General features: G+C 28.8%; 1 protein-coding gene and 1 non-coding gene across 2 annotated transcripts in view; both read left to right on the top strand.

Annotated features, from left to right (window-relative positions):
* LOC123299195 (probable Na(+)/H(+) antiporter nhx-9) overlaps positions 1-12,874 on the top strand; it is a 90,650-nt gene extending 77,776 nt beyond the window's left edge. Inside the window, exons 9-16 of the mRNA XM_044881490.1 lie at positions 241-381; positions 1,621-1,690; positions 2,434-2,532; positions 4,610-4,765; positions 5,867-5,923; positions 6,911-7,081; positions 8,680-8,944; positions 12,427-12,874. Coding sequence (XP_044737425.1) covers positions 241-381; positions 1,621-1,690; positions 2,434-2,532; positions 4,610-4,765; positions 5,867-5,923; positions 6,911-7,081; positions 8,680-8,944; positions 12,427-12,664 — 1,197 coding nt within the window. The 3' untranslated portion in view covers positions 12,665-12,874. The remainder of the gene's footprint in view (positions 1-240; positions 382-1,620; positions 1,691-2,433; positions 2,533-4,609; positions 4,766-5,866; positions 5,924-6,910; positions 7,082-8,679; positions 8,945-12,426) is intronic.
* Trnaf-gaa lies at positions 6,038-6,110 on the top strand. Its single transcript has one exon. It is a non-coding gene; the product is annotated as a tRNA-Phe (tRNA).

The raw sequence follows: 12,874 nt of genomic DNA, 5'->3' as shown, positions 1-12,874 counted from the left end.
ACGGCCCATTGTATAAAAAAAGCTATCATACAAACAATATTTCAGCGATACGATACGTAGTTCAATCCAACGTAACTTAAACCATTCTACCCAACAAATCTTCTTTTTATAGTGGATTTTTTTACCAAAGATATTTTCTGAGGAACTTTTTTTATCAAGCGATCTGTAGTCCCGACACTTATCTTTTGTATCTAATCAACTCTTTCTTGTTATGTGAACTGTTGTCTCTTTTGATTGTAGCATCGTAGATTAAGTTATAGTCGACACGCGGTGAATGATAAAGATTTATCTACACAATTAAATTATCGTATGCATATGAATATTCGTCGTATGGTTGGTGAACGTAAGCATCATCACAAACGAAGTAAAAAATTAAATAAGGTATGTAATACAAAATTTTTTAAAAGCTCTAATAGACCCGGAAAAATCCGTCCTTGATCATGATTAATTCTCGCATGGAAAATTTTTCTCTTTTAAAAAATGCTCCTGAACGTAAAAGTGCATTTTGTCGGTGGGTAACCCGATAGGATATTGTTTAAACTAATTTTTTTTAAGAAATTAACAATATTAACCGAATCGCTTTGAAGGATTTTAGCCTAAATTTTTGCAGAATATTGTTGAGTAAGTAATTTATTGTTAACTTTGACCCCAATTATATGATAAAAATTCGAAACGATTTTACCGGGTCTATATTTTATTATTTATAATATGTAGTATGTAGATACAAAATTTCAAGGATATTGTTTTTTTTATTTTATTCGACTGCCATTAGACAACGGATTCACCTACAGGCATAGGCAAACCTAGAAATTTTTCCTAGGATAGGCACCCGGCCAGCCACTACAAAAATATTCTCGGTGAATAAAAAAAGATATTCTTTAATAATAACTAGTCAAAATTTCAAAACGTTTCGATTATTTTTCAGCTTTCTTCTGTAATTAGTAAGTAAATCAGGGTAATTAGTAAGAATTAGGAAAAGTAATATGTAACGACCTGGTAGGCTCCGACCAAATTTTGCTCTTTCTAACTCAAGCTTGCACTTGATAAAAGAAAGAGGGTTCAATCAATCTTTCAGAAAGTTTCAGGTAGATTTTTTGATGAATTTCCTTCCGAATCTGTTTCGAATTTGGTAGTCTTTTGGACAAGGAACATCTTTCTAATTTAATGTGTTCTTCTGCCACTTATATCAGTTTCGAGCGATAATTAAAAGAGCCACTTCGGTTGGGAATGAAATGCTTTGATTTGCAATAAAATAAATATTTAGGATATCATATGAGGTGTACGCGTGTTCTAAGACACTCAGTATGCTGTCATTTTCTAGCGCGTTGTATTTTAATAGTGCACACATAACACATTAAATAAATTTTCAAAAAATGTATGGTATTCACGATAATATAATAAAATATATAACATATTCGATCGATTTTTTTTACATGTAGTAAGCTGCTTAAAATTGACAAACATAGAAGGTTTAAGGAAACCTTTTTATAATACATTTTTTATTCAATCAGTGCGCTTAAAAGCTCACACACCTAATATAAAAGTCGATGAAACTTTTTGTTAAAAAATACAAAAAAACTTGTTATTTATATATATTTTATTGAATTTAAATGCTTTCAGGATGGCAAACAAAATCATGTTAGTTTTCCGGAATTTCAACAAAATGGCTCAGCTAAACAATTTTCGCATGGTAAGTATAGTAATTTGATAAATAATTTAATTAGTTTTATTCAGTTCTATTTACCATTAAAATTTTTATAATGACCCTTACACTAGCGAAAAGTAGGTGAAACTTGATTCACAAACTTAAACCTACATGCATGGAAAAATGCCTGAAATTAAGACCCTTGATTTATTGATGTTTGTAGGTACCCAATTTTGAAACATATAAAACTTGAATTAGTATGTTTGTTCCCTCTAAGAATTAGAGCCCTTCTTCATGTTTTTTTTTCAAATCAATCTTCATAAATAACTTGCCCTAATGGAAGCATGTAACTTACAAAATTGTGGGGTGATTAAAAGACTGAAACAGCTAATAGGTCAGATTAATCAAGATAGTGTCATATAGAAGCAGGGAACAAAATGCAAAATTTGATTATTGTACAGCTTTGTATATCTATTTATTCATTCTTTATGATCATTTCGATTATTATTTTTGAAAAAAAAGTTGAAATTGCTCAACGAAGCTTAAATTTTTTTTAAAACAAAAAATTAAATTCGTTTTTACTTTTTTTGCTCATTTTTTGCTCCTCCGCTAAATATTAAATAAGCGGTTGTGTAAAAAAAAGGAACTTCTTAGTAGGCAACGGAATCCTAACGAAAATATAAAAGTTAAAACACATATTTCATTACATAATACTATTTTTATTCTCGTTTTGATTTAAATAATTTTACCATAAATTCATCTGATGTACCCATATTTTCTTTCACTAGATTACATAAATGAGGTATTGCATGAAAATGAGGACGGGGAAACACATGCAATGAAAGAAGATTGGGATAGTCCAATCACATTTACCGCAAAATCATCACGTAAGTTAAATAATTTTATTATTTTTTAAATTAATATTATTAAAACTTACCTTTAATTCGATATCTATCTGTAATAATTTTGATTTTTGTAAATTTTATTTTTTTTTACTTAATGTTTTCTTGCACAAAATTGCATTTCGAAAATGTGAATATTAAATTCTATATTTTTTATTATTATTTTCAGAGTATTATATGTTTCAGATTTTTCAAAATTCACTCAAGAAAAAAATACTTAATAAAAAAAATTTGTTTTGAGTAAATTTTTTATTCAGTATGTGAATAATTTGAAAGATCACTATGTTCATATATCTTTTGCACTCTATAAATCTGTTTTAGAGCGGTTGTTCTGTAATTCTACTGTATTGGTTTTGTTTTATTTCAAATTATCCAACTGAATAAATAATTTTCAATTTTCCTATATATGATATTTTTAAATAATTTTTTTATAGTGCTATTCCATATAACGAAAATGAAACGTTTAAAAATTTAATTGCTACGGCTTACAAGAACTATACTATATATTAAATTAAATTATTTTGTCCTGATCCATAATTATCGCCAAAATATTTTTAAATAAAGTTTTTATAAATATTGGCGACATAATTTACATCCATATTTTTACGATCTTCCTCAAGAAAATCCTCTGAAAAAATGTATTGTCCCTATATTTCAACTGATGATGCTGTCAGCTCATTTAAAATTTAAGCCCTGGGGTGTTGATACCTCAAGAACAGTAATTCGGAACGGATCCTAGTATTGTTGTTTCCACGTAAATTTAGGAAAAGAAAAGTTGTTCTTTTACGACTTTCTTAACGGGAACCTCAAAAATATGAAAAAAATTTTGTTTTCAACTGAAATAATAATCGTTAGTTTACTTCAAAAACTAGGAAAATAGAATTTACTTGAAAGAAGTTCTGATAATTTCAAGATTTGAGTTTATTGGATATAAAAATTAATTTTTTCCGATTCAATCTCATTCGTTCCAATTGATAATTTCGAATGGATTTTGACTTCAATTTAAAATTGATATCCGATTCATTTGAATAGAAAATCATTTGGAATATTTTCTTTAGGATGATCAAATTCACCTTATTTAATAATTTCTTAAGCTCTTAAATTAAAAAGTGAAATAGAAACATTTATAAGAACACTCTCCATTAAATTACTTTTTTCCTTAAAGTATTTTGTAGATCGTCGCCAATTTTTTAGTTTTTTTTCGGTTATGGAACCCTTAACTGACACTTGATGGCACGGAACCCTTAACTGGCACCCATAGCTAAGAGCACTCTCCGTTAAATTACCTATCAAACGAAACCAAAAAAATTAAAAGCGGTTTATCGGTTTAGGCGCTACGGTGCCACAGACAGATACATACACATAGCGGTCAAATTTATAACACCCTTTTTTTAGTTCGGGAGTTAAAAATGATTTCTTTCAATGCTGCCTTTTTTCGTCGCCGCACACACACTTAAGTGTACGGTTGAGTATATTCTACATCGCATTTAGATATACTGTATAGGTTGTCACGTTTTTCTCATCATCTTAAGCCTTCACAATACCAAATTTTCATAAATGTATTTTTAAACGTTTCATATTTTGATAAATGGAATGAAGCTCATACTTATTATGTGTGTAAATATCGTGTGAAGCTTTTATAATATACTAAATATGATCGATGTGCTCATCATAACAATCAAACAAAAAAATCAATTAATCTGTTCACACATTCTATAAACTAATAATTCACAAATAAAAATTCCATAAATCCACTAAAATCGACCGTGGACTGGAGCAATTTTTCTCTGATATTTTTCATGCTTTTAATAGAGTAATTAAGAACGCATGAGAAAAGTATTTTCTGTATTTTTTTCATTTATTAACAATAACTTCTTATTTATTCCTCCAAACAAAAAAAGGATATTTTTTTTTATTTTAAACATATTTGAAATAAATTATCAGAATTGAAAACTGATAATTCCTTTCAAAATTTATTTTATATTTAATGTGAAGCTAATTATAATTATGGCTTTGCTTGCTAGATATTAAAACATTTTATTACCCCTTGTCTAAAATATAGCAAGTGACGAGCCCCCTTTAAGTACTGGCACTGAGTGTAGTGGCAGTTTGCTAAGTCAGGGTGCGCTTATTTCCGGAAATGAAATACGTCCTACAAGATTCCCAACAGCTGCTGAAATTTGTTTACCATGGCGTCGAGATAAATCTAATTACAACGGTAAATAATATAACAAAAAATTATCAAGACGAAAATATATTTAATAGAAAATTAATTTTATTATTATTATTATTATTATTATCAATTAGAGCAAGGTTATTTAAGAAAAAACACCACTATTTATTTTTTAAGAAAAACAGGCTAGATTTAGCTGCTATTGCTTATGAGTCATAGAATAATCGTTGCTTCCTCAATTTATTATTTAATTGGCCAATATTATTTTGAGCATTTGTTATTAAACTTGACCTTATAATATTCTTGTCACGAATGACGTCATTTGTCCATCCAGATTATTTCTAAATATCGTACAATATCGTTTTAATAACAAATACTTCAAGAATTTATTAAATTTTTGTTTTTATCAATCAAAAACATGCAGCATACATATATTTTGATGTACAAAAAGAATTAATAATTATCCCATTTTATGTTACACATAATTACACAAAAATTTCATATGTCTCTAATTTTGATTTGCATTTGATGTTTTTTTGGCAATCCTGTGTAGATAATAATTGCACGTGAATATTTTCAAAATTTCATACATATTTTTCACAGATATTTAATTTTAGTCATAATCATTCCTTCTCATTGGTATTTGATAAGCAACGAATTTTAATTGCACGTATTTTCCAAAATTAATAATGATTAATGCATGTTTGAAATAATTAAAATTAAAAATCACACAATTCAGAAAAACGATGGTAACTATTTTCAGGTTTTCTAATTTAATTTGCTTTCTTTATCAAAATTATAAAAATCAATTTTTTTTTTTGCAATTATACCAAAAAGTTTGTACCTACTTGTGTAATGCATCAACATTATGGGACACCAACAATCGGTACGCTCGATGAAAATTATCGACAATTACATGAAAAACTTGGTGGTTGCATGTTAACTTTAACGTGGGTATATAACAAACACTTATGGAATTAATACTTTCGAATAAAGAACAATAACATAATAAGACATATTTTTTAAAATTTAAAATTAAAAATCCTGAAAATATCCATTGTCCCTATTGTTTACACAAACATTTATATTAAATCCTTGTAATATAATTATAGATGTGTTTTGTTAAAATTAACCATTTTTCTGCAGTAACGGAGGAAGATATTTACGGTGATGGAATAAAACGAATGTCTAAAGAATCTGACGGTAAATATTATCGATTTTACTACAAACTTATATCTACTTATTTAGTATTATGATTAACTAACAAAATACTTTTAAAAAATCATCCGACTAGTAAAAATTGCGGATCACACATCAGCCGAAATAGCTCAGTTGGGAGAGCGTTAGACTGAAGATCTAAAGGTCCCTGGTTCGATCCCTGGTTTCGGCATTTGCTTTTTTATAATATATAATTTTTTTTCATTTTCTTTACATGTTAAACTAAACTGATAAAAGATATATTTAATATTTTTAACATGTCACTTTCTAGAAAATATTTTAAATTCAAAGAATTTCTATTTTTAACATATTTGAATTTTTTAATACTTTTGAATTATTCATATCAATTTTTGTCAAAACATTCTTTTCTGATCTTTCTAGTATCGACACAAATACTTAGAACACAAAACAATATACCCATGTGAACAAGCAGGACAATTATTCAGCGTTCAGAATAACTTAGATATGTTGAAACAAAGTGAACAACTCCGAATATCTGAGTAATAAAAGTTACATTTTGCCACCTCAGTTTAATAAACGGTACCTTTATTATAAACTCAGGCCTTAATTTTATTTCATGCTATTCCTCAGATATGCTGAGTTTCTAACTTACATAATAAAGAAAACCTAAGTTGTTCCGAACACGCTGATCAATTTACTGTTCACATGACATACGAAAAATACGGGGCCGGTTTTTGTTATAGAAGTTATCTCAAGTAGAATTGGAAAGACGAAAAAATAAAAAATCTCCGACTCAAATACTCGAATTCTTAGATTATATAGATACTCACTAAGTTTTAAGAAGTCGAGCTTTTGACATCTGATATATTTTACTTACCAATCTAAATATCGCAGACGAAGTATCTCGCCCGTCACATTTCTCAATAGAATGTTATCAATGCCCGATTTTATTTTTGTTTTTTAAATTTTATTGCCTATATAATAAATGAACTATTTTTCTCCCATTCACAGGTGGTGATATAATTCGTGTTACAACACCCACAGCAACGGAGACAATGTTACCGTGGAAACGTGACGATGAGGGTGAAAATACAACGGGTGGATTACAACAGAATGAATTTCCAGCGTGGGCATCTAATAAAGAATATTTAGCATATAGTTCACCGTCCGCTACCTTTTTGGGTAATTTCTAGACATAGGCAGATGATAGAACAAACACACACGATAAATGCGCGCAATAATGTGAAATTGTTGAAAATTGCTTCTTAAGTGCTCACTAAAAAAAACATACAAACATGGCTGTGTTGTCGTTTATTAACAAACAAACAATCAAACAATAGAACACATAATAATGTATGTGAATTAATTTTTTAAACTAATTTTTTTTAACAAACAACTTTTGTTTCTGGTAATCTCCTATTTTGATGTAACTATTTAACCCTTATATTAACTTTTTTTACACTTCGTCTTTGTCAGTCTTTTTCATGTTCATGTTTTCTATCTCTTCTATTTCTAATTATGAATTTCTATTGTTTAGGTCACTAAATATATCAAGATTTATTGCTTTGCCTCTAACTCTTTATTACATCAAACCAACAAAACCCTTTTATTGTAACAAGCACGGATCCAGAGGGGGTCAATCCGGGCAGTTAACCCAAGCCGTAGTACATATAGTGGAATAGATTTTTTTTTTAATTTTTAAGATTTTCTTCATTTTTTCATAGAAGTAACTCTACGATTTGGAAAAAGTCATTTCCTAGAGTATTTTTGACCCAAATATATACAATTTGAGTCCTGTCGGTTGGGCAAATAGTTTGACTGTTTGTTGAATCGCTTAGCAGCAATCTCGACATAGAAATTATGAATGCTCTGCATAGCCTATGCTTTCGGCGGAAAATTGTATTTTTATTTGCTTATAACAGCACCTTTCACTCAGAAACGTCTTTGGCTTATGGGTCTTATAGATGGAAGTGCTAGGCATCCGATTACAGTGCTTTGCTAGTGTTTTATTATTATTACAATGGCATCTATGAGAAAATCATATCAACAGTACGAAAATATAGCTTTGAGATTATATAAATGAGAAAAAACAATTACGGATTTTAATCCGAAAATGCTTTTTTTTCATTGTCACTAAGAAAAGCAAAAACACTGAGAAATTCGTTGCATATCTCAAGGACATTGCTAATGTTTTTAGAGATTTTTAGTCTTTCCAGTGGTCTCTTTACACAAAAACTATTTAGCAAAGTAAACAATAGAAATTCATTTTTTAACGTCCCTTCTTTTTCCCTGCATGTAACCATTATCATATCCCTCATATACGTTTAAGGTTTAAATGTTGCGTTATGGGTCCATAATTTTGCAGAAACATTGCATCCTCAAAATAATCCACGTCAAAAAACGATTTGCTACTACGTGTATTTAAACCCATTCGGCTGAATTTTCTTACTTGATTTACAATATCTTGAATTTATTATTAAAAATATATTTAAATCAGTAAACAAATTCCAAATTTTTTTAAACTGTCAAGCAATTATTAAAATTTTGTTTGTAAATATTTAATACAAAAGAAAAATCCAATTTACGGTCCTTTGTTTGAAAAAATTATTATAGATTATTATAAAGCGATTTATTTATTGCTGTATTAATAACTATGCGAACAGTTTAAATTTATATTGAGTAAAAAATTCAAGATGTTACTCAGTAAGCCGCATTAAATGTAATTGTTCAATGTTCTTAAATTTAAATTTTCGTCATTTTTAAATATTATGTCATTATAGGTGGCATTGAAAATACAAAACAACCATCAATAATTGGTTTATTCCGTCGTGAAAGTACTGGGTCTGTACATGGAAGTAGTTGTGATTCATCGCCAAGAACAGAACGAACCCAAGGAGGTCAAGCGGTTATATTAATTGAAGATGGTAATAGTGATCCATTAGGTGTAATACCAAGGCCCATAATGGGTGGTCCAGGCGGACCAATGCCAACCACACCAAATCCACGTCGACAAGTTCGACGTGGTTCAATGTTGGAATTAGGAGGGTATGTGTACAAAATTTGATTTCATTCAAACATTTTTAAATTGCACCAGATTGTCTAAACATGTTTATACCACCAGAAATGATTTGTGGTATTTCATTCTTGCATTTTGATGTTGTAAAAAAAACCTGATATATTAGGAATTTCCCGTTTGCTACCTTACGCAAATACATTTTTTTGATTTTCATTTGTATTTATAGAACTAGACCCGAATTAGGGTCGACCTTCATCCATCTGTTTACTGAATGAAAGTTATTTTTTATGAAATGTACATTATTAACAAATATCCCTGTAATGGGTTGCCTAAAAAATATGGTCAAGACTACTTTTAATAAAAATATCAAAACTTCGAAAGCTTGTAAAGCTTGTAAACGTCGTTTTGGAGCGATATACCGAGAAAAATCTATACCACCGTTTTTGCAAAAAAATTATCGTTATTTAGATATGCGAGTTAACGGATGAGCGTAATTACTTATACAATTTGTATACCATGTGCTTAATTTACATCTTGACATAGGCATCCCTCACGAGTATGACAGAGTACATGCGTTAAGCAATGCGTGTAAGAAAGAGATGTTATAAGTATTATATGTTGCTTGCATGTGTTGTAGCTTCGGTTCTCTTTAAGCTGTACGATGATACAGCTACTAGCTACTATCTGTCCGATGGTACAGATGCTACTGCTGCTGTATGTGCTGTGTACAACTCAACGCGTATCGAAGCTACATTCTTTCTTGCTAGGAGTTAATGTAATCTTGACCACATTTTTTAGGCAATCCATTACAGGGTTATTTATATTTTAAATTTCATTTGGTAAACAGATGGGTGAAGGTCGACCTTAATTCGGTTCTTAGACTATTAAACAGTGATTCGACAACACTAAAAATACGGCAAAACAAACGATTCAAAAAGAATTACTTGTCTAAAATTGGTCATATAATTTTCTTTTAAATTTTGATTAAAATTTTTTTTTTTCAATTTAAAAAACGTATTTTAATTTATCAACAAACTTTTCTGCCATTTATAATTTTCTTTTTATTTATTTAATATTTTTTATTTATTTATTTATTTTTTTTGTGTCTGTCTCTATTTTGACATTATTTCTATTTAGTGAGCCAGTTGTTGAAAATGCCGATGAATGTGAAAAAAAATATTGAATCAACGAGCTTATTTATAGAACTGTGTGTTATAGTTATTATAAAACGGCTTGTTTTTATATTTTAGAATAGATAGAAAAAAATTTATCGGTAAGTTATATAGCAGGCACGCGTCTTTTATGAGTTGAGATTTGTTTGATACTAACTTTTATTATTTTAAATGAATTTTTTTATGTATTTTTTTATGTATTTTTTTATTCTTAATTTTAATCTTGGTTACTTTTATTTATTATCATAATTAGAAATTAATTTATGATTTTCGCAAAATTTATATAGTTTGATTCTTTTTGCTTCATTAATGATACATTTATTGTAATCGTCACTTATTTCTTCATTTCTCAATGTAGTTTTGTTTTATAATTTATATTATTCCAATCTGATGTTTGGATGGTTCAATTTTACTAATTTTTACATGTTATTATAAAAAATCTAATGTTTTTAAAAAATATCACTCGAGATTGATGTTCGATGATTTGACTATCGCCTATTGGTATCCGTATCCGCGGATATCTGTCATAAACAAGAGTTCCGTATCCATTTTGGAAGGGTAGCTCTAGACTCGTGTGACCAAAACTAATCGACAAAAATTCGTTTTTCCTACGTTCGAAACCCAACCCCGCCAAAATATTGTTTTTATTATTTCGGATCTTAATAGCTGACTACCATTTTAAATTGTGCTAGTACATTAATCTATAAGAAATACTCGGCGGATCACAGCATCCAAGTCTGCTTATAGAAAACAACATCTTAATTTTTTAATTGAATATTTGAACCCACAAATCAAAAATTCGTAACCATATCCGCAGATCTTGCCTCTGATGATACGCATGCGTATTACATTATTAATATCTACTAGAATTGGTCGGCAGAGTCTAACTGCTAACACAACCTTTCAGATATGCATATGCCCACTAATGGCACTGAAATCACAGTGGGGGGCTATTTATGGATATCTTAAGTTTTTCCCTACTCGCTATTATACAAAGTGACAATGTCATAATTCCCAGATTTGTCTCTATTTTTATTGAATAAATTGGCTTAACATTCATCTCAAGTATCGCAACCGTGTAAGCTATCGAAGACTCTATAAAGCTTGTGAAAAACATCTAGAATCTTTTATCAAATCATTCTTTTCGAACGATTGATCTTAGAGGGATTAATTATTGAATATAAACCTCAGATTTTTTATGTGAAAATGGATTAAATTTCATTTAAAAAAATCAGAATAATAAGTTTTGGAATGCTATAAATAAAACACATCATATTTATTTGTAACTTGTTTCATCCTGTGTTAATCACTAATAATTTATTTAAGAAATTCACTCCAGCTAAATTTTAAAAATATTTTTAACACAAAAAAATTAATATTTGATTTAACTGTACGCGATTTCTAAAATTAAAAACTTTTCGTATATTCTTGAATGTTGCTAACTGAAATTTTTAAATGGTGGATTAAATAAATGGGCATATTAAATATATTGAAAACAAACATTTAAAACAAATAAATTTTAAAAAAATTAAAAATTAATGTCACTTATTTTACCATTGTCAACTTAGAAGAAAATTTTGTAGAAGAAAAGACGCCCCACATTTCCATTTTCAACATGGACAGTTAAAATTTGGGTACAATTAGGCTAATACCCCTAACAGTCAAAAAACGAGATTAGCTTTTTTGAGGTTCACACTTTACGACCATGGGGGTGGGTTCTCATCAAAAACAAAAATTCAAAAAAGTTGAACAGAAATTTTCCCCGGATATTTTTTGGCTGGTTATTTTATGAAATACTGGCGAAAAACGAAATACCTTTTTTTTATCTTTTAATTGATTATAACTTTTGAAATTTTGTATATGCTGAAAAATGCTTCTTGCACATTTTTCTGGACATCATCCCAAATCCAATGTGATAGCTATCACACCAATATTTACGGCCATTGTTTCTATATTTCACCAATTCGAACTTGTTAAATAGACTATTAAAAAGCAAATACATGAGTTTTAAATGCACATGTTGAAAATGGACGTGCGGGATGCCAATTTCTTATAAGTTCACATAAGTTTCCGCAATAAAAAAATTTATTTTAATACACCATTAATTATTAAATTGATCATTTTTTATTGTTTATATTTTTCATAAATAGATGATAGGTACATTTATTAGAATAGGTAGAATTTTAAATAACTTTTTAACTATTTGTTATGGTAGAAATTTTAAAGTAGAATTTAGAATAAAGTAAAAAACGAATAGATATTTAGATATTCTTACAGTGAACAGAAGAGCACCTAGAACAACATTTGTAAAAAAGTTAATTAATAATTCTCGTTTGTAGTTCGGAACAAAATGTTTCAAAATCACTAACTCGTTATAGATCATTGACATGCGACTCAATACCCGAAGAGTTACCACCAAAATTACCACCTCCAGAATTTTTTCGCGGTGGACGTTATACTCCAAAACCGCCGATACGTCGTCAACAAACCATGGGTGTCGCATTATTATCATCGTCCTCATCAGACACATCAATCGATGAAGAAAATGCCGAAGATAGTATTTTAGTGAATATTTAAAACTAAAAAAATAATAATTTTTTAAGGCCATATTATTATTGTATTTTTTTGTTTTTTTATAGACTGGAAATATTGTTAGACTCTGATACCGTTTTTATTTTTTATTTTTAAATAAGACTTAATTTTTAAGCTAATATGGACAATAATTATTAGGCGCATAATTGCTATGTAATATTACAATTAATAATACAATTTTTTTGGTAAGTAACG

The sequence above is a fragment of the Chrysoperla carnea genome, chromosome 4 (genome assembly GCF_905475395.1).
Source record: "Chrysoperla carnea chromosome 4, inChrCarn1.1, whole genome shotgun sequence".
Classification (NCBI taxonomy): domain Eukaryota; kingdom Metazoa; phylum Arthropoda; class Insecta; order Neuroptera; family Chrysopidae; genus Chrysoperla; species Chrysoperla carnea.
The sequence above is the reverse complement of the archived record's forward strand: the minus strand, read 5'-3'. Positions and strand labels throughout refer to the sequence as shown.